General features: G+C 43.4%; 1 protein-coding gene across 7 annotated transcripts in view; it reads left to right on the forward strand.

The window, feature by feature from the left end:
* The window catches only part of NCOA7 (nuclear receptor coactivator 7), a 254,603-nt gene that overhangs the window by 226,084 nt on the left and 4,877 nt on the right, over positions 1–23,642 (forward strand). For all 7 annotated transcript variants that reach the window (XM_073627200.1, XM_073627204.1, XM_073627205.1 and 4 more), the window contains 2 exons: positions 9,122–9,217; positions 22,331–22,404. In XM_073627200.1, coding sequence (XP_073483301.1) covers positions 9,122–9,217; positions 22,331–22,404 — 170 coding nt within the window. The remainder of the gene's footprint in view (positions 1–9,121; positions 9,218–22,330; positions 22,405–23,642) is intronic.

Here is a 23,642-nt window from a genome sequence, read left to right on the forward strand (position 1 = left end):
AGGGATCCCACAGGTGTGGCACATACATACTTGGATTAGTACAAGCTAGACCAATGGAACTATGTAAAAAGAGACCTACCTAAACATTGGCTTTAACTGCTTCCTGCTCGCCATATGGTGAAATGACGGACAGGCGGGAGCACTCTCATTCTGGGAGAACGTCATATGATGTCCTCCCATGCTCGCCCTGGGACACAACGCATTACTAATCCCAGAAAAGAGCCTATGATGTAGGCTCTTTACCATGTAATCAACTGCGCCCAATCACAGCTGCTCACATTGTAAGCAGGAAATGCCGATTATCGGCATTCCTCTCCTCACGCTGACTGCATGTGAGGAGAGAAGGTAAGCGGCATTCCTCAGCAGGGACATCTGCACTGAGTGACAATTGGGGCACTTATCAATGTCCTGATTATCAGTGCAGCCCCAACAGTGCCCACCAATGGTGCCTGTCAGTGCCCACCAATGATGCCTGTCAGTGCCAACCAGTGGTGCCCACCAGTGCCTTCTCATCAGTGCCCTCTATCGGTGCCCATCAATGCCACCTATCTGTACCGCCTATCAGTGTCCATCAGTGCCCCCTATCAGTGCGGCCTCATCAGTGTCCCTCAGTGCAGCCTTATCAGCGTAAATCAGTGAAGGAGAAAAATTATTTACAAAATTTTATAGCGGAAGCAAAGAAAAACCTTTTTCCTTTTTTAAATTTTTGGTCTTTTTTCGATTGTTTAGCAAAAACTTAAAAAAAAAAACCCAGTGGTGTTTAAATACCACCAAAAGAAATGATAAAAATGTCGTTTGGGTACAGGGTTGCATGATCGTGCAATTGTCATTCAAAGTGCGACAGCACTGAAAGCTGAAAATTGCCCTGGGCAGGAAGGGGGTGAAAGTGTTCTGTAGGCAAGTGGTTAAAGTGAAGTTTTTAATTGGTAGCCTTGGAAGGTGCAGTTTCCTTTTGTGGTGTAATGGTATGTTGGTATTTTGGAAGCATCTCCCCTGAGATGGAGTATATGCACCAGTTCAAATGCCATTCCCAGGATTCATCTTTTTGTAGTTTTTTTTTTTTTTAAGTGTTTAAAGTACAACTAAAGGCTCCTATATGACAGTCTATACAGGTACCAAATCCAGTTTCTATGTGATACATAAGCTTCATAAGCCCCGTCTGTTTAAATCCTTATTCATTTGTGCTCTGCACGCTCTCTATCCCAGACGCTGCAGCTCACAGTGGGAGAGTTTCAGCGACCGATGCAGTGCAGTCTACAAAGAAGTGTGTAGGGTTAGTGTGACTTGAAGCTGAATTATAAGCAAAAGGCTTGTGTCTGCAGTTACAAAGCTGATGACCTCACCGCCTTGCAACATTTTTTATTCCCAATATGGGGCAAGCAGACAAGCCTACATAAGAGTGGCAACTTTTCTCTTAATGCCGGATCAGTGCAGCATTGTTGCCACACCATCACAGGAGGATACATTAGGTGGAGTTCACTGGCAAGATCAACAGGTATTTGTGGGACTTAGAGAAAATTATAAGCATAGAAAACTTAAAATTAAGTAACGCAGCACATCCATTTTTTTTTAATGGAAGCCATAATTCTGTTTTAGGCTGATTAATGGAAGTGTCACATAGATCTAAGTTTTCGCTCGGATCCAGGCTTAATGTGTGGTCAGACCACGCAGGGCTTGCACCAGGTTTACCTGTATATCAAACATCTACCCTTCTATAATAATTATGTGCAGGCCAGACAACACAACTGCTTCACATAATTAAAATCTAGCCTAGATTACAGTTTAGCTGAAAGCAGAATTTCATCTTGGCCCTAACTACTCTTAAAACAGTTCCCTCCCCTCTCCTAACACCTATGCTTACTAACCTGTGTGAGAGATGTATACACTTGTCTATTTTCAGGGCACTGTGGTCTGGTCACATAATCTGCCCTGTGTCAGCTAGTGGTGCTGCAGATCGCTCTGACAATGGCTTGTAAAGCCTGAAGAAGTGACATCATCCATGGGCTTCAATGGCCCATTCTTTGCCTGTGCTTCCTCTTCTCCCCTGAAGCTGCGCTGGCTGACACAGGGAAGATCACATGACCAGAGTGGAGCGACCTGAAAATAGTTAGGTATATACATCTGTCTTACACAGGTTAGTAAGCATAGGTATTAAAAAAAGACAAAAAATGGAAGGCGTGCACACCTAGTGCATTACCAATGACATTTAATAAATAATAACGTTCATAAAAGGTGGATACTCACAAACAGCAACCATATTGAGCCATAAAAACACACAGTATGGAACGATGTGCTATATACCATCACAAGGTATAAGCTAATGTGTTTCGGGGGCGCACCCCCTTCCTCAGAGCTGGGCTACTCCCAGAGGGGGCTGCACCCCCCGAAACGCGTTAGTTATACCTTGTGATAGTATATGGCACATGGTTCCATACTGTGTGTTTTTATTGCTCAATTCAATTGTTTGAGTACCCACCTTTTATTAAATGTATTATTTATTAAATGTCATTGGTAATGCACTAGGTATGCGCGCCTTCCAATTTTTTGTCTTTTTTTTTTTTTTTTTGTAGTATCAATCAGATTACCCCATCTTAGGAAGGCAGCATCCACCCAGTCCTGAGATACCAATGTCCCTGTTGCCCTTCACTTTAGAAAACCCCTTAGCGCTGGAAGTGACTATCTTTCTTTGTTTAGTAAGCATAGGTGTTAGGAGGGGAAAGTTGTGAGAGTAGTTCGGGTTATGCTGGAATTCCACTCTAATTACACATATAATGCCAACATATTTCATAATAATTTTGTCAAATCCCTGCTTCTAAAGGCACCCACAACCATATCTCCTAATAACTTTGTATTCGGTAAAGCTGGGGTCACACATGCTGCAGCTCACAGCTGGGGACCAGTGCATCCCTGTTCACTGAGTCAAATGTGATTCTCTTCCAAATTTTTGCCTGAAATTGCACCTGAACCGGAACCAAAGACGCACTGGACCCTTTTTAAATGCAGTCCGTGACTGCCCTGGAGGTGTGTAAACCGACTCCATTATGAGCCGGTCACAGTCTCCTGTCATGCGAATTGAATGCGGAGAAACTCTCATCCAATTCGCATAAGTGTAAACCCAGCCTAAACATTTTATTTAAATTGATGAAAGATGCTGAAGTACCTGCATATGGAAAGAACATCATGGGTGCATTTACACTTATGTGGTTTTTCATGCTTCTTAATGTAAAATGCATGACCAGTACCATTCTTATAAATAGAAACCACCTAATTTTCATAATTTAATTGTGGTGTCATGTGGAAAAATTGTGTTGGTAGCCTTTGTTTGAAGTGCATTGTGTATTGAAATGCTTGTTTCATAGAAATGTATGGTAGGTCTTGTAAAACATGCATTTAACATGCATTAAAGGAGGCATATAATTTTTTTTCTAAATACAGGCATGTCATTTTTTTTAAAAAACTCTGCTCAATATAGGTAATGAAAAAATAATTTTCATCCTATGCCTTGTTCTAGTCATTCCTGAAGCATATATTTTGGTCTACGGGAGACCTATCAGTAATTTAACAGACTGCAAGGATTATTTCCTCTTAAGTCTCAAATTACAGCAATATAATCTGTTAAAAAATTAAATAAAATAACTGCATCTGGTGTGATTAAAAAGTAATCCTTTAGCTCCAGTCAAGTGACTGTACCTCGGCTGACAGGTACAACTTGGGAGAATGTCATGAATCTGCTCCAGGAAGGAAAATCCTTTTTCTCTCTCTACTCCCCCATTGTGATAACTCACTGGGACTGTTGTAACCTTGCAGCTTTTTGTCTGGTCCAGGGCCGATCCTAGGGTCATAGACGCCTGGGTGCAGAAATATTTCTGGTGCCCCCACATGGGTGTGGTCATCTTACCAACTCCTCCCCTTTACAAATGATTCTATGGCAACGACTCAAATACAGAGCTGCTCCCCTAAGAAGTCTTTGTTACCCTGAAATCCTCCCATGATCTCTTAACAATAAAGAAAATACCGGAAGAGAGAACACTAATGAGACCTGGAGGGGAGTCTCTCTGATGCACACAGAGAGGGCTTCTGTTAGAAAGAGTCCCCAGACATAATACAGGATATGGTCAAAGACTGCAGACATGATACAAGAGATGGTCAAAGACTGAAGACATGATACAAGAGATGGTCAGAGACTGCAGACAAGATAGAATAGATGGTCAGAGACTGCAGACATGATACAAGACACAGTCAGACACTGCAGACATGGTACAGAAGCTGGTCAGAGATTGCAGACATAATACAAGAGATGGTCAGAGACTGCAGAGATAGTACAGGAGATGATCAGAGACTGCAGAGATAGTACAGGAGATGATCAGAGACTGCAGAGATAGTAGTACAGGAGATGATCAGAGACTGTAGACATGATACAAGAGACAGTCAGACTGCATAGTACAGGAGATGGTCAGATACTGCAGACATGGTACAGGAGATGATCAGAGACTGCAGAGATAGTACAGGAGATGATCAGAGACTGTAGACATGATAGAAGAGACAGTCAGACTGCATAGTACAGGAGATGGTCAGATACTGCAGACATGGTACAGGAGATGATCAGAGACTGCAGACATAGTACAGGAGATGATCAGAGACTGCAGACATGGTACAGGAGATGGTCAGAGACTGTAGGCACGATACAAGAGACAGTCAGAGACTGCAGACATAGTACAGGAGACGGTCAGAGACTACAGACAAGATAGAATAGATGGTCAGAGACTGTAGACATGATACAAGACACAGTCAGACACTGCAGACATGATACAGAAGCTGGTCAGAGATTGCAGACATGATACAAGAGATGGTCAGAGATTGCAGACATGATACAAGAGATGGTCAGAGATTGCAGACATGATACAAGAGATGGTCAGAGACTGCAGATATGATACAAGAGATAGTCAGAGACTGCAGATATGATACAAGAGATGGTCAGAGACTGCAGATATAATACAGGAGATGGTCAGAGACTGCAGTTCCTATGGACGTTAGTAGATAATGGCTGATCGGCCCTCTCACCTGACCCAGCGATGGTTCCTCTGATCAGGAGTCAGCTCACTCTGAATTGCCCGTGGCGACTCCGCTGGGTAGCACCCAGATCTGTATTCTGGCAGTGACTCCATTCCTTTCTCCGCCAGGGATGGCGCTAGGCTGTGTGTCTTTCCCTCTGGTGGCGCAGGCCAGTGAGGTTTCCTCTCTGATGGTGTTCCCTCAGCACTGCCGTCTCCCTCTGGTACTTCCCTGAAAGCTTTCCCAGGCTCCTGTATCTCTCTCTCTCTCCCATTCAGCTGAGCCTGCTGTGTGGGCTGCAGTTTCCATGTTACAGTGGGGCTGCCAGTCCTCGGGACTTCATGTCCCACAATCTTCTTCTCTACTCCTTTTTCTATTCTATTTTTTTCCCTGGCTGATATGAAGGCGGGGGAAGAAACATAGTAAGAGGCTGTGCTGGCCAGCGCCGCTCACTAATATAGCAGTGCACGGAGGAGAGGGAGAGGGAGGGGAAGGGGCGAAAGAAGAGCCCGCAGCTGCAGTGACGTCACTAGGGTTGGTGTCACCAGGTGTGGTATAACATGGTGTCACCCCCCTTCCACCAACTTTAGTCGCCCCTTAGTACAGACCCCCCTCCACTAAGTATAGACCCCCCTTCGTCAGTGCAGGCCCCCCACTAAGTATAAACCCCTCTCTCAGTCCAGACCCCCCCTTCATCAGTATAGACCCCCCAGGACAAACCACCCCCCCTCCATTAGTAGACCCCCACCAGGACAACCTCCCCTCCATTAGTACAGATCCCCCCAGGACAAAGCCCCCTCCATTAGTACAGACCCCCCACAGGACAAACCCCCCCTTCATTAGTACAGACCCCCAGGACAACCCCCCTCCATTAGTACAGACCCCCCCGGACAAACACCCCCCCTCCTTTAGTACAGACCCCCCCCAGGACAAATCCCCCCCTCCATTAGTACAGACCCCCCCAGGACAAATCCCCCCCTCCATTAGTACAGACCCCCCCAGGACAAATCCCCTCTCCATTAGTACAGACCCCCCCAGGAGAAACCCCCCTCCATTAGTACAGACCCCCCAGGATAAATCCCCCATTCATTAGTACAGACCCCCCAGGACAACCCCCCTTCATTAGTACAGACCCCCCCAGGACAACCCCCCTCCATTAGTACAGACACCCAGGACAAATCCCTCCATTAGTACAGACCCCCCAGGACAAACCCCTCCCCTCCATTAGTACAGACCCCCTAGGACAACTCCCCCTCCATTAGTACAGACCCCCCAGGACAACCCCCCCATTAGTACAGACCCCCAGGGACAAACCTCCCTCTATCAGTACAGACCCCCCAGGACAACCCCCCCCCATTAGTACAGACCCCCCCCAGGACAACCCCCCCCCATTAGTACAGACCCGCAGGGATAAACCTCCCTCTATCAGTACAGACACATTAACACCCGGGCGGCAGCTAGAGAGGACAGTGTGCAGCCGCGCCGCCGGGTGAAGAGCAGATCGAGACAGCCAGGCAGCAGCTTAGACAGACAGAGGAGAGTGGAGAGAACCTGTGTCAGGCTGCAGGCACGGGCCGCCCCCCCCCCCTCCCCAGCAAAGTCACTGCGCGGCTGGTCTCTCTCAACACAGAGACCAGCCGCTCCGATCTCCGGCGGCTGCTCTCCTCTGACAGGAGGAGGAGGGAGGGGGGACGGGCTCTAGCAGTGTAAAGCACAGCAGCGCGGCCGCACCGCGGCGGTGACCTGCTGCGGACAGAGCTACTTCTGCACACGGAGGGGAGGAGGAGGAGGGAGGGGAGCACTCTGGCTCTTCAGCGGCCCCACCTCTCTGGCGCCTGGGTGCACTGCACCCCATGCACCCGCCTGGGATCGGTCCTGGCCTGGTCACAAGGTAAAAGAAACCTCATGGGGATTGAGCTGTATGACGGTATGTGCACATATAGACAAAAACATACAGACTACTGTACAGGCATTGAGGATTATGACATGTCGTTCCTGGACCAGTATCCTAGTCCAGAGCATAGAAACTGACCCTAGATCAGTATATAATTTTGACATCATATTTCGAATTTCGTTTTAGTTATGGTCTTTTGACTAAAATGCCATTTTAGTTTTAGTCGTATTTTCGTCATCCGAATTGTGTTTGTTTTAGTCGACTGAATTCTCACAGTATATTTTAGTCTACTAAAATCGAATGGATTTAATTAAATTTGAATGCATTATTTCTTTAGAATTGCCAAACATTATATACTCCTGAAGTAAAAACAAATAACCTGTTTATTATTTATGGTATTAAGATTTGAACATGCACTACAGACACAGATTTAGCTGTTATATTACATCTTTATAAATAAAACCAAGTTTCATAAACAAAAATATTGCTTTTTGACAAACAGAAGTACAACTTAAAAATATTAAAAACAAAAAAACAAAAACTGTAAACCCTAATGACTGTAATGCCATTGCACATCCTCTCATGCTCGCCTTCAGGACTTCGCCAGAACCTCTCCCATCCTCTGGAGTTCCCTGCCCCAATATATCCAATGAGCCCCTAACCTGTCCAACTTTAGGAGATCCCTGAAAACTCACTTATTCAGGGAAGCCTATCCCACACCCACATAACAACTATCCCCGAGCTACCCCCCATCAAATCATTCCCTGCCTACTATTACCTTTTGTACCACCACCCCCTCCCTTTAAAATGTAAGCTCTACAGTGCTGTCCCCCCTCTACATTGTAAAGCGCTGCGTAAACTGTTGGTGCTATATAAATCATGTATAATAATAATAATGTATTAACAACAATAAATATAAAGAAAAAAAATAAGAGGAGCCTTCTTTTTCTTCCTTCCTTTTTTTTTTTTTTTTATTTTATTTTTCTTTCAGCAGCTTAGTAGATGCCCCCTACTAATTCGTACGTGGTAGTGCAGTTTTAGTTGTATTTTAGTCAACTAAAATAGTATTAGTTTAGTCAACAAAATTAACACTGCCCTAGATAAAGCGTAGGTTTCTGCTCTATGGAGGTTGGGGGGAGAAGGATGGAAAAGGATTTGGGGGTCCTAGTAGATGATAGGCTCAGCAATGGCATGCAATGCCAAGCTGCTGCTAACAAAGCAAACAGAATATTGGCATGCCTTAAAAAGGGGATCAACTCCAGAGATAAAACGATAATTCTCCCACTCTACAAGACTCTGGTCCGGCCGCACCTAGAGTATGCTGTCCAGTTCTGGGCACCAGTCCTCAGGAAGGATGTACTGGAAATGGAGTGAGTACAAAGAGGGCAACAAAGCTAATAAAGGGTCTGGAGGATATTGGTTATGAAGAAAGGTTGCGAGCACTGAACTTATTCTTTCTGGAGAAGAGACACTTGAGAGGGGATATGATTTCAATATACAAATACCATACTGGTGACCCCGCAATACGGATAAAACTTTTCCGCGGAAGGGAGTTTAATAAGACACGTGGCCACTCGTTAAAATTAGAAGAAAAGAGGTTTAACCTTAAACTACGTAGAGGGCTCTTTACTGTAAGAGTGGCAAGGATGTGGAATTCCCTTCCACAGGCGGTGGTTTCAGCAGGGGGCATCGATAGTTTCAAGAAACTATTATATAAGCACCTGAACGACCACAACATACAGGGATATACAATATAATACTGACATAGGTTGGACTTGTGTCCTTTTTCAGCCTCACCTACTATGTAACTATGAGAAAGATGAAGGCACTGTCAGGTGGAGTGCTGGTATCTATTAGAGCATTTAATAGAGACGAGTTCCGCAAATGCATTTTTTGCCATATGTGTACTTAACATGCAAACGGTATATTTAATTCACTTTTCCCCTAGACTTTCTAGTAGATTTTCTGTAATTCCTTGTTTAGCACAGTTTCTTTCCGTGTGATAAAAACTGTAGAATGGCACTTTGTGTTCGTTGACAACCTGTGTTGTGTTGTGTTGGGTGCAGTGCGGTAAAAGATCCTGCTTGCACCACACCTAAACTGCAAACAAGTGAAGCAGCCCTTAAGATTGCTGTCCTTCTTTTTTTTTTTTTTTTTTTTTTTTTTTTTTTTCAGGTATTTGGAGCTTATGCAACACATCCATTCAGAGTCAGCGACCATTACTATGGCACAGGCGAGACATTCCTCTTCGCATTTAGTCCTGATTTCAAGGTAAATCTTTTACATAAATATTGTATCGTGTGTCTGTCTGTGAAATGTAGACATAATACTGAACTGCAAATCTAAAGTACAGGCAACCATTCCAGTAGTCAGAAATGTAACTAACTGCCAGGGGGCCTTAGTGCTGGATAAAACTGGGGCCTCTCTTATCAGTCAGAGGCATAATAGAGGCTTTAACTAGCCATAAATGACTTGAATTTGGTTGGTTTGCCAGGAATTTGAGTCATGGATGACCATGTTGGCATCATCTGGCTCAACAAAAGTTGATCTAGCCCTCATTCACATTGAATGCGGCTTTGAAATCATGTGACTTTATCTGAAATCGCACAATTTCAAAGTCGCGTGTCAGTGCGACTTTGAAGACATCTGTGCGGCTTCATGCACAGATGACTATGCAAGTCGCACCTGCAATCGCCAAAAGTAGTGCAGGAACTACTTTTTCAATCGCAAAGTTGGCGTTGCACCGATTGCCCACAGTAGGGTGCGACTTGTCATGCGATTTGACCTGTCAAATCGCATGACAAGTCACTCCAATGTGAATGAGGGCTTAAAAATCAACTGAGCTTGGTGGAAAATTGTAGGTGAACAGTGACTCCTCTTAAGTATTCAAATAGCTGCGGGACTGGGGCTGCTTTAAGAGGAGTAAAGCCCGCCCTTTAAAAATTAAGAGTCATCAGCTACACACAATGTAGCTGCTGACTTTTAACATTAGGACACTTACCTATCCTGGAGTCTAGCGATGTCGGCACCGCAGCCAATGTTTACATCGGCTGGTCGGGTGCTGCCGCTGCCATTGCTGGTAAGGGAACCCAACAGTGTAGTCTTTCTGCGTCACGGTCGGGTCCCTACTGCGCATGCGCGAAGCGCGCTGTGTTTTCCCACTGACCCAGCAGAAGGGGAGAGAGGAGGGGGGGAGGAATTCACTTGCCATAGTGTTTAGGTGGAACTCCGCTTTAAATACCATAGTCCAAAGTTCTGATTCCTCTATCCAGGCTGATTAACGTGGACAGAGAAATCTATTGATTTTCTCTTGTTAATGACAAAGGAAGAGATCCATCTGTCCCATAGGCTGAGCAAGAGAAATCTAAGACCTCTTGTACACAGGTGTCATAATTTACTGATGTTTACTCAGGAACTTGTTGAGAAAGTCCCTGCGTAAAAACTTACTGTGTGTAGACCTGAGAATTGTTGAGGTTTGGTGTGTAAATGTGTGACAGTGCAAAGATGAGTAAAATTCTTCTTCATTGCCAGTGTTGTAATATACTCATTTATACTGATGTAAACAAGCTTATAGATGAGGAAATTACTGCACTCAAATATAAAATTTCTTTATCGTAAAACACAGGACACAGAGCAGCTATAGTAAATACTATCTGGGTTATACACCACCTATAGGTGAATGGACACTGGCACACCCAAAAGACAGGAAGTCCCCCCTCTATATAACCCCTCCTATACAGGAAGTACCTCAGTTTTTTTCGCCAGTGTCTGTAAGGTGGTGGTCGCTGATGTGGTACATGTGCTCTTGGAGCATACTTGGAGGTCTGGACGGTTCTATTAAGAATCATGGACTTCAGTCGGATCCATTCGAAAAAGCTGTCCGCCAAAATGGATGGTACCCGAGCCTCATTGGAAGGAGAGAAGATTCCTCGAGGTTTGCCTGTAATGCAGCCTTACGACACTGGACCCTGCGTAATGGAACCCTGTGCAGTGTTTGTTCTGGCCAAGGTGCTTTCCTGCACGGTGTTACACAGGTCCAGGGAAGTGGACCCCAGATTAAGGGGGGACCCAGTCTCTGAAGGTCTTTTATGACAAAGCTCGCTGTGATGGGTGAAGATTGGACTCCTTTTGTGTTCAGAGTCCTGCAGCAGGAATGGTAAGTCTGCATTTGTTTGCAGTTTCTCTTTTTTAAAAAAAAAAGCGAGTTCTGACTGTCTGTTCTCCCGGTGGCCACTGGGAGCAGTGTGCTGTTTAATCATGCTGTGTACTCTAACTCAGGTGGGCTGCTGTTTCTCCTCCAGCCACTATAGGGCACAGGCTCGCTCAGTATGGCCAATTTTTATATAGGCAGGAAGGGTGGCCATGCCATGTGGCAACAGGTTCAGTAGGCCTCTGGAGACATAGCAGCAGCCCATGGATACTAACATAGTGTGAGTACTTACTATGGGAGAACTGTGTGACAGACAAGTCCTGATTATATGCTGCATATTTACTGCTTATTCAGGGGGACTGTACAACTGTAAGTTGATACACCCCTGGATGGTTAGCAGTTCACTTTAAAGTGTTGTTGACTGCTCTGTAGGCAGGTGGAGCGTAGTATACATGCTTGCAAACTTGTTGCTTAAATGCATGTTTAAATATACATGTTTGGAAAAACATGAGCTTGGTGCATTTTAAGGAGTTGTATCTCCAGTATAGTGCATATGTGCTTGCGACTTTTACATGGTCGCATAAAGATACTTGATCGGATAAAGATGCATGTTTATACATGTTTGATTAAATATACATGGTTATACATGGTCGCATAAAGATACATGATCGCATAAGGATGCATGGTTGCATAAAGATGCATGTTTATACATGTTTGCTTAAATATACATGGTTATACAAGATCGCATAAGGATACATGGTCGCATGAAGATACATGGTAGCTTAAAGATGCATGTTTATACTTGTCTGCATAGATACGTGTTGCATAAACACGTTTCATAAACGCATGCTTGCTTATTGCGAAAATGCTTGTTTCCATGGGCACATGTTGCATGAATGGGTGTGTATAGCGCACGCTTTCATATTTTACCTAAATGCATGGTTGCATAAGCACATGCTTCCATAAACGCATGCTTCCATCAATGCATATTGCTTAAACACACGCTGGCTTGTTTTCATTTGTACTGCATACATATGTTTATTTACATTAAGCTGTATACATATGTACTACATATGGGACTACATACATATGTGCTTATTTGCATAGGACTACATGCATATGGATTTATTTGCCTGTGTGCTTGTTTGCCTGGGGGTACATGCGTGTGTGCTTATTGACCTTGTACTGCATACATAAATGCGTGAATGGCAAGAATACTTGTATACCTGCATATTTGCATACCTAGGTACTTGCATACCTAAGGGGTTGCATAGAGGTAAACCAACATTGTTTTAGGCCTGCATCCTGGGGGGACTGTATATTTGGTTGGATAATATAGTTGCTGCATTATTTACCTGTTATACCAGTTAAATGGTTCCAGAAAAGAGAGGCAGCCGGGGGAAGAAGGGGCACCGCTCTCAGGTTCAGGGATCTGGCGGTGTCCATCTCCCAATAGACCGTGGTGTCGGGTGCATCTGAGCCACTGTGGTGCTTGGCATTGCAGTGTTTCCTGGCACAATCATTTTTCGTCAGACTGCGGCCGCATCACCTTGATCATGCCTGATCTCGGTTGATCGAAGCCTAAGCAGGATAAAGTCTGGTTAGTATATAGATGGGAGACTGCCTGAGAATACCAGATCCTGTAAGCTTTCCCCACCTGGGTGGGGAGGCATCTGAGGCTGCTGGATTTTGAGAGTATCTCAAGCCAGAAAATCTTAGGGCAGTCTCTGAGGTGGTTTGTTCTATCTTTAGCCGGCAGAAACCGGTAGGTTAAGTGCACCTCTTGGAACTGTCTGGGTCTGTCACAGAGTTGTCAGTCTTTTGCCTTGCATTTGCTCTTGGAGCAGACGTAATGGGCTCATTATTTTGAGACAATTAAATGATAGCAGTTCCTAAGCCAAATAGGGATATGAGGTCTAACTTAAGATCTCAAGCCGCTGAACATCCTTCTGTTTCAGATAGGCTAGACTGTTCAGTGATGACCTCTCTGCAAGAGGTAGATTTCGGGGTCCATAATCATCTGTAAATGCACATCTTCATGTGGCGGTTTGTTTCCAGGCAAATCAAAGATTTCTGTAATTGAAGTGGAAAGCAGTTTTTTTTTGTGAATCTTCTCTTTGGGTTAGCCCCAGCTCTGGAGGGTTCTCAAAGCATCTAGCCCAGGGGCGGATCCAGAGTCTAGTCTCGGGAGGGGCACTGCCAGAAAATGCGTTTTCATTGTGGGCAATTTATTGGGGAAACGGCTGATGTTTGCGCTTCAGTCATCCCGGCACCAGTGTCAGGATGATTGAAGCGCATTTTTTCTATAATTACATTGTAATATAAAATGAAATAGTTCAACTCACCATAATGCAGAATCAGTGGGAGACCTGAGTGTGTCTCTTGCCACGTTACCTGCTACACGTTGCGGATTGTCACTTGCCTGCCACCAGATGCAGATTGCCACTTGCCACGTCACCTGCCACACCTTGCGGATTGCCACTTGCCACATCACCTGCCACACCTTGCGGATTGCCACTTGCCACGTCACCTGCCACACCTTGCGGATTGTCGCTTGCCTGCCACGTCACCTGCCACACCTTGCGGATTGCCACTTGCCACTTCACCTGCCACACGTTGCGGATTGCCACTTCACCTGCCACACCTTGCGGATTGCCACTTGCCACGTCACCTGCCACACCTTGCAGATTGCCACGTGCCACCTCACCTGCCACACCTTGCAGATTGCACTTGCCACGTCACCTGCCACACCTTGCGGATTGCCACGTTGCCTGCCAGTGTGCTGTGTGCTGCTGCTGCAGTGCACTTGACTTGTTGTTAGAGACTCCTCGGAGGCGCTGCTCCAGGCTGCCTGTGTCACAGACAGACTCAGCCACACTCACTGAGTTAGGCTGCTGTCTGCTCTCTCTGAGACTCACTCTGCTCAGTCTGCTTTATGTAATGTAGGAGCCTGGAGGCGCCGCTCCAGGCTGTGTCACAGTCACACTCACACCGGCCGCCGGTCGGCTCGGCTGAGAGTGTGACTGACGCTGATGACGTCACTCGTTGCTAACGCCAGGGCCGCCTGGCGTCTAGCAACGAGTGCAGGGGGAAGAGGCTCCACCCACCTCCTTCCTTCAGTGTTATTGACCGCCGCCGCCCGTACCACACGCGAGTCTCTCTCATGAGAGAGAGAGAGAGACTCGGCCCGGCACAGCGGCCGGAGCGGCGCTGCGGCAGGATATATACAATAACATTCAGAGTGTCAGTGAGTGTGTGCTTCGGGGGGGGGCAATTGCCCTGTTGCCCCCCCCCTGGATCCGCCCCTGATCTAGCCCCAGTGCTGGGCTTGCTGAAGACACCTCAATACTCTTTAACTTAATAATCTTTGCTAAGGAAGCAGTCAATTCTAGGGGTTCCTTCTATATATTTCTACAGGAGGAAGCTGTGTTTAGGTCAAAGCACATTCTCTACATACAGCCCTGCTCCAGGTCTTGGTAGAGGTTCATTCTCTGTCTGGAACTTGAAGATCCAGGCATTGCATTGCTGAAAGGCTCTGTTTCTGGGGTGTTGCAGAGCAAAAATTGGTGCTTGATATTCTTCCTTTTCAGGCATTTGGAAAATAACCACTTATGCCAGTCTCTCTAAGTTGACTTGGGGCTGGCTACAGTTCAGTGGGCTTGGTCTCCACAGGAGAGAATACTGTCCAACAGCTTGGAATTTTTGGCCAGTATGTAGGTTCAATCTGGAAATGCCTCTGCAGTTATATATATATATATATATATATATATATATATATATATATATATATATATATATATATATATATATATATATATATATATATATATATATATTATGTGTGTGTGTGTGTGTATATATATATATATATATATATATATATATATATATATATATATACGGCACCAGGCGTCATGCGACTCAGGGAGGTGTACCACATTCTGTCTGGGACAGTACAGGTGCTGTTTCTATCGCCAATACATATTCCAGGTATAGGATAGTGGCAAGGGGAACTCTGCAGAATCTCAGAATGGAATCTACTAGATTCCAAGTTCTACAACAGTTTGGGGCAGGTGTGTCCGGGACAAGAGTCCCACTGCCAATAAGGGTACATGTACTGGTAACCGCTTATGGTCTGGTTCTCCCTTATTTGACGTTTTTTTTTTTTTTTTTTTTTCCCCCCCGTTTCGGATTCTGCCACATCTTTTGCTAAGAATCCGTAAGGTAGTAACACTGATATTAGTGTTGGCCGAATTAGCCCAAGGGGGCTTGGTACACAGGCATAGTCTTACCGGGGGTTGCTCCTTTGGACACTCCCAGTCCAGCGGGACTTGATGGTCTTGAGTCCTGTATCTCAGCACTGTTGAGCTTCTGGAAGCCAGCTTCGGGGAACTTCAATTACAGGACCTGAATGAAAAAAAAAAAAAAAAATACATTACATATATATATATATATATATTAGTGGGGATCGAAAGTTTGGGCATCCCAGGTAAAAATGTGTATTAATGTGCATAACGAAGCCAAGGAAAGATGGAAAAAATCTCCAAATGGCATCAAATTACAGATTAGACATTCTTATAATATGTCAAAAAAAGTTAGATTTTATTTCCATCATTTACACTTTCAAAATTACAGAAAACAAAAAAATGGCGTCTGCAAAAGTTTGGGCACCCTGCAGAGTTAATATCTTGCACTGCCCCCTTTGGCAAGTATCACAGCTTGTAAACGCTTTTTGTAGCCAGCCAAGAGTCTTTCAATTCTTGTTTGAGGTATCTTTGCCCATTCTTCCTTACAAAAGTCTTCCAGTTCTTTGAGATCTCTGGGCTGTCTGTCACGCACTGCTCTTTTAAGGTCTATCCATAGATTTTCAATAATGTTGAGGTCAGGAGATTGTGAAGGCCATGGCAAAACCTTCAGTTTACGCCTCTTGATGTAATCCCCCATGGATTTTGAGGTGTGTTTTTAGGATCATTATCCATTTGTAGAAGCCATCCTCTCTTTAACTTCAGCTTTTTCACAGATGGCATCAAGTTACCATCCAAAATTTGCTGAAATTTTATTGAATCCATTTTTCCTTCTACTCGTGAAATGTTCCCTGTGCCACTGCCTGCAATACAACCCCAAAGCATGATTGATCCACCCCCTTGCTTAACAGTTGGACAGAGGTTCTTTTCATTAAATTCTGTGCCCTTTCTTCTCCAAACGTACCTTTGCTCATTCCAGCCAAAAAGTTCTATTTTAACCTCATCGGTCCACAGAACTTGTTTCCAAAATGCCTCAGGCTTGTCTATATGTTCATTTGCAAAGTTCAAATGCTGATTTTTGTGGTGAGGACGTAGAAGAGGTTTTCTTCTGATGACTCTTCCATGAAGACCATATTTGTACAAGTATCTCTTTATAGTGGAATAGTGTACCACAACTCCAGTATCTGCCAGATCTTTCTGGAGGGATCATGCAGTCAAACGTGGGTTCTGAATTGCTTTTCTCACAATCCTGCGAGCTGTTCTGTCTGATGTTTTTCTTGGTCTTCCAGATCTTGCTTTAACTTCCACTGTTCCTGATGACTGTCATTTCTTAATTACATTCCGAACACAGGATATTGACATCTGAAAACGCTTTGCTATCTTCTTATAGCCTTCTCCAGCTTTGTGAGCGTCAGCTATTTTCAGTTTCAGTTTTCTAGACAACTGCTTAGAAGAACCCATGGTGCTGATTGTTGGGGCAAGGTCAGATGAGTCTGGCCATTTAAAACCTTTGAGATTGACATCACCTGGTCTTCCCAGACGATGATTGAGAACAATCCATGACACTGGCAGGTCTCAGCTTTGCAAAGGGGGCAGTGCATGCTATAAATTCTGCAGGGTGCCCAAACTTTTGCAGACGCCATTTTTTTTGTTTTCTGTAATTTTGAAAGTGTAAATGATGGAAATAAAATCTATTTTTTTTTGTTTTTTTGACATATTATAAGAATGTCTAATCTGTAATTTGATGCCATTTGGAGATTTTTCCATTTTTCCTTGGCTTCGTTATGCACAGTAATACACATTTTTACCTGGGGTGCCCAAACTTTCGATCTCCACTGTGTATATGTGTGTGTGTGTGTATGTGTGTATATGTGTGTGTGTGTGTGTGTGTGTGTGTATATATATATATATATATATATATATATATATATATATGTATATATATATATATATATATATATATATATGTATGTATGTGTATATATATATATATGTGTATATATATAAATTATAAAAAAAAATTATTATTTTTTTGCCTGGGGTGAAGCCAGGAAATGGCACCCACAGAAATATGTGGGTGGGAGATTTTCTTTTTCTTTCTCCAATCGGTAGAGGAAAGGAGTTCGGCCTTAAGTACCATTAAGGGTCAGAGTTCGTCCCTATCCATATATCCTATCCAGGGGCAGTTTCTCACTCCTTGTTTCATACCTCATACAGCATGTAACTTGGACAGCTCTGCCTGTCAGGCCATTCTTGTGTCCTTGGGACTTGAATTGATCTCGACTGTCCTTGCAGAGGCCACTTTTCCGACGCTCAGAGTCTACTTGAGTTGTCGGCACAAGTCAGGATTCCCGATTTGTGCTGCTAGAAGAGCCCAGGAAGGGCAGGCGCGGCATCCAGGTTGAATATTTAGCAGTGGATCTTCCAGTTTATCAAAGATGCCTATAGTTTAAATGGCAAAAAAATACATTTTTTTTTTGAGAGAGATTCTCTACCAGGTGTGGGAGTATCTTGGGCCATCCATCATCGGGTGTCAGTGGCCCAGGTGTACAAGACCACTATTTGGTCTTTTTTTTATACATCTACGGGGTTTTTACCAGGTCAATGTCAATCACGTAGAAGATACTGCCTTTGGCCTCAGCGTATTACAAATAGCAGAGTAGGTCCTTCTTTGGTGGCAGTTTCTATGATGAGGTCTCCCTCCCCTCAGGGGCATTGCTTTGGGACATCCCAGATAGTAATTACTATAGCTGCTCTGTGTCCGGTGATGTACGATAAAGAAAATAGGATTTTTCCTACAGCTTACCTGTAAAATCCTTTTCTTGGAGTACATCACGGGACACAGAGGCCCCTCCCCTCTTTTGGGAATTGCTTGCTACAAAACGGAGGTACTTCCTGTATAGGAGGGGTTATATAGAGGGCGGATTTCCTGTCTTTTGGGTGTGCCAGTGTCCATTTACATATAGGTGGCGTATAACCCACGTAGTAATTACTATCGCTGCTCTGTGTCCTGTGATGTAATCCAAGAAAAGGATTTTACAGGTAAGCTGTAGGGAAAATCCTATTTTTTTCTATTTTATTCTCGTGTTATGCGTCTTTGAATTTGATAGAAAATTAGATTTTTATAGAAATAATTCTGTTGCCAAGAAACATTCTGGATATTTTGTTTAGTTGTCTAATGACCTTAACCACTTGCCGACTGGCTCACGGTGATATATGTTGGCAAAGTGGCTCGGGTGCGCAAAACAACGTACCCGTATGTCGCTGCGTCATCCGCGGCTGGCAGGTGCACGCATGCCCGATGCGGGAGCGTGCCCGTGGGTCCCTTGGACTTGATGTCTGCTGGTGGTCAGCGATCATGGTAAACAAGGCATTTCCCTGTTCTGCCTAGCAACATGACAGGGATCTACTGCTCCCAGTAATCAGAAGCAGTGATCTCTGCCATGTTCTAGTGAGCCCATCCCCCCTACAGTTAGAACATGCTGAGGGAACACAGTTAACGCCTTGATCGCCCTCTAGTGTTTAACCCCCTCCCTGCCAGTGACATTTACACAGTAATCCGTGCATTTTTATGGCAGTGATCGCTGTATAAATGCCAATGGTCCCAATATAGTATCAAAAGTGTCCAATCTGTTCGCTGCAGTCACGATAAAAATCGCAGATTGCCGCCATTTCTAATTTAAAAAAAAATTTATAAAAATGACATAAATCTATCCCCTATTTTGTATAACTTTTGCGCAAACCAATCAATATACGCTTTTTGCAATATTTTTTTTTTTTTTTTATTACCAAAAATATGTAGAATACTACATATCGGCCTAAACTGAGGAAAAAATTGGGGCTATTTATTACAGCAAAAAGTACAAAATATTGTGCTTTTTTTTTCAAAATTGTTGCTCTTCTTTTTTTTTTTTTTGTTTATAGCGCAAAAAATAAAAACCTCAGAGATGATCAATGACCACCAAAACAATGCTTTATTTGTGGGGAAAAAGGATGTCAATTTTTGTTTATGTACAGCATCGCACGACCGCGCAATTGTCAGTTAAAGCGACACAGTGCCGTATTGCAAAAAATGGCCTGGTCAAGCTCAGGCAATGCTTATCTATTGCTAAACCTACTCCCAGCTACATTCTACGCCTAATCTATCTAACCTTGTAAAAAAAAAAAAAAAACACTATACCTACATTTTCTGAGACCGATCCAGTTTAGTCTCCAGCAAGGGCTGCTGTGAAATGCCTGGGAAGTTACGTCGCCCATAGGGTTACTATGGGGCTACAGTTGGCTGCCTCTCCTGCACACACTGAAGTAGCTGCTGACAAGCTCAGCGTGGGACCGGAGCTGAGCACCTGAAGAACAGGTAAGTATAGCGATCTCTTCTTTACAGGTTTAGATGGATTAGGCTTAGAATGTGGCTGAGAGTAGGTTTAGTGGTAGCTGAACTTCCACTTTAATGCATAGAATGCATTACGGTAAAAAACCTTCAGCCTTTACAACCACTGAATTGCCCTGTAAAGGAATGATGTCGATTCTTATCTATGCTTAGGTCACTCCGGTCTGGTCACAAGATCTCTCCAGTGGCTGGCTTCAGGGGAGAGGAGAGACCACTGACGATGGTTGCAGAGCCTGGGTGATGTCACCCATAGGCTCACTATGGGGCATCCGTTGCTGGCTGTCCCTTCTCTACACCAAAGCTGGCTCTGGGAGCTGATCATGTGACTGGACCAGAGCGCCCTGAGAATAGGTATAGACATATTTCCTTTACAGAGTAGTTAGAATAGGCTTAGAATCGGGGTGGGAGCAGGTTTACGGATTGTTGGGATATAACTAGACTTTCACTTTGTGATCCTGCTGCTTTTGCCTGTATGGATGCTGAATCTAAATGTATACCCATTTGGTGACACCTAGTGGCCTTTTTGAAAACCACTTTTTTTTAAAGCAGAATGATTAAAGATTTCTGTTCGCATTTTGATACAGCTGAATGACAGCTGTATTTCTTGCTTTCATCAGTTTCAGACTATAGCTTTGGAAATAACTTTGTTCTGATTTAGATCTATTTGAAATAAATAGAATGTTATTATCATTACAAAATTGAGATATACTTACAACTGTTATTAGTATGTTGCAATAGCCCTTCATTAGCAGGCCATTTTTTTTTTTCAGTTTTTAGCGAGACTGGATTTTCTTTTGGTGGTATGTAATAACTGAGTTTTCCGTTTTTTTTATTACACAAAAAGAAAAAGAATCAATATTTCTGAAGAAAATGTTTTCCTTACTTTGTCATAACACATATACTATTAAAATTATAGTACAAAAACCCTCTAAATAACCCCTTTTTGGAAAGTAGACACACCAAGTTGATCTCGCTTTTTGCCAAAATGTCTTGGCAATGAATAAACATGCTGGTGTTGAGGGGTCATTACATGGAGCTTGATAATTGTGCACTAGAGTTATTAAATGTCCAGGTCATACACAGGAGGATGAGGTGAAGGCATTAATGTACAGGTCGCATACAGTGAGCATGGAGATGAGGGGGTTAATGTACATGTGTAGGATAAGGGAGGTGAAGTGGTTAATATACAGCTTACTGCAGAGACAGAATAGAGATTAGATATGGAGAAAAGGAGGGTCATGAAAGAGCTTAAAAAAAAACCAACAACTGCTGTCCTGAACAGGTACTAATGAATGATTCAATCTTTAGTTCCCTCTTCCTCTGTTGTAAGGGGAGGGGGCAGACCTACCAGTGTAAACGCTGCACTGTTTGCATTGGGGATTGCTGTGATAATATGGTACAGAGCCACTCCGATTGTCTCTGTACGCAGTGTGAACCAAGGTGACCAGGATAGATTTCTCTAGTTCCTTTTGCATGGCAGAAATATGTCCACCACCTCACTGTTATATGGCAGTAGGTAAGTGCATAGCTCCCAACTGTCCCTGATTTCGAGGGACTATCCCTCATTCGGAACAAAGTCCCTCTGTCCCTCTTTCGTCCCTCATTTTGGTCCGATCTATAATAGTTGTATATAAAATGCACTATTTATCTATCAAAAAGCGTTTCCCAGTGCTAAACCTTTCACCCAATTTCTAAATTGCTTCATTTTTAAATTTCAAAAGCCAGTATAAAAGAATAGTAGTGGTAAAAAAAGCACTTTTGGGTTTAACTAATAATTTGTATAATTCTCCCGTAAGGGTGTGTGGCAGGGTGTGTGTGATGCCTAAATGCTTTTGCTAATGTGTGTTCCTCATTCCCATCCATACATAAACCCATAAGTGGTTTATGTAAAAATTTTGTTCCTTTCCAGTAAAGCCACACTAAATGTTTTTTTTTTTTTTTTTTTTATCCATGCAAGCTAAGCAGTGTGGTAAACATCCCTCAATAAACGTGCGCACAAACACTTACATAATCCCTATTCACTGCCGTGGGCTCTGGGTGCCTCAGTGCAACCTTTTGGGTCAAAGGGAACAGCCCAGGCACCAGCAGTTAACCAGCTTGGAAGGGGAATGGCTTGCTCTGGCTGTGTGTTTGAATAGACGCATGTCCATTCAGCACTAGTCCTTGTCATATGCAAAGGTGTTTCTATAGTGCCCTTCAGGGAAAGGTGACTCCCTGAATCCCAATATCTAGCCGGCACTGGGGGGGATCGACTGAAGAAGCAGCGTCAACAAGTTGAGTAAGTCTCCAATTTTGCAGGTGCAATTTATTAAACATATACTTTAGTATTCCTTTATGCATCTTGTCTTTTAGAGAATTAGCAACATGACCCAGTGAGTTGTTAGAGGCATGTATGACCTGACCTTACAACCTATTGTTTGGAGCCATCTTGTACTGGTTCTACTTTAGCCGAATAGATTCTGGCTGTTGCTTCAGTTACTTAACAACTCTTTATTGAAAATAATGTCTTTTTCTGCACTATTTTTCAGCAGTCTTGTGCTCAGCTGACATCCAGTTTTCCAGAATGATGTTACATGTATTTCTCATCTATTGCATTGCAGGCATTCAAGTGGAGTGGAGGAAATTCGTATTTTATTAATGGAGACACAGCTTCTTTGGCGCTGGGAGGTGGAGGGTTAGTATTCACATACTTTCTTAAGCTTTTGGTTTTTGCATCAAAACATTTCTCAGCATAAAAACATAAATTGAGTCATATCTATTTCTATTTTATTTCAAGTACGTTCTATAATTAAGAATAAGAGGTAATGCCACTTAAAATTCTTTCCAATTTAGTGGAACTTCAGGTAAACAGCAAAGTTAAAATTACATGTAAGTGGACAGCTTTAATTGCCACCATTATGCCTACAACCTATTTATTGGCCATTAGGATAGCATTAAAAGTCTGGTATTAAAAAAAAATATGTACAAATATACGTGTGTGTGTGTGTGTGTGTGTGTGTGTGTGTTAACTCAAAAAGTACCTTCTGCTATTCTCAGTTTCCTCCAAATCTCCATAAGCGCACTCTGAGATGAACTAGGGATTATGGCCTATGGGATTTGTAGTGTGCATAGAGCAAATGAACATGACTGCAACTAATGTGCACTGCTCATTACAAACAGATGAAAGTGAGCAGGGAATGAAGGGGTTCAGTAGCTCTCAGAAAACATTACAAGAAAGCAAAAAAAAAAAAACAGTATTAATTAAAAAAATTGATTACATGGCCATAAGTAGTGGATATGTGTGATCATAAGGATATAGTATAGTGCCCTCTGCTGATAAACTTTCCAGTTAGCAGATAAAGGAAGCTGAAATGAGAAATAATGTTATTTGCCTGGTTGTGTTAGATGTTTGATTCACAAGACTGGCTGAACAGAATTGCCCTCTTGCAAAGCAACTAACCACACAACTGAAATTGTAACAAAAACTGTAAACCCCCTAGTTTAGGCAATGATGATGTTGCATTGCTTGCACAGAACCTTTAGAGCAGAGATATGCAATTAGTGGACCTGCAGCTGTTGCAGAACTACAAGTCCCATGAGGCATTGCAAGACTCTGACAGCCACAGGCATGACACGCAGAGGCATGATGGGACTTGTAGTTTTGTAACAGCTGGAGGTCCGCTAATTGCATATCCCTGCTTTAGAGGCAGTGATGCATTTGGCCACACACAGGCCGCCTACTGGGGTGACTGGTCACCATAACAGGTAGTGCCTTACTGCTATTTTCAGCCCTGCTTTTTCCTCTTATTACCAGCATAAACAACATATACAGTAAGAAACAACTCCAGATTAAGATGCAGTATGTTATTCGTGTAGCTACACTGAAACACATTCATTTATATGCCCAGTCTCCAGATTTAAATATAGGTTTGT

Source organism: Aquarana catesbeiana, linkage group LG04 (assembly GCF_042186555.1).
Source record: "Aquarana catesbeiana isolate 2022-GZ linkage group LG04, ASM4218655v1, whole genome shotgun sequence".
Lineage (NCBI taxonomy): Eukaryota > Metazoa > Chordata > Amphibia > Anura > Ranidae > Aquarana > Aquarana catesbeiana.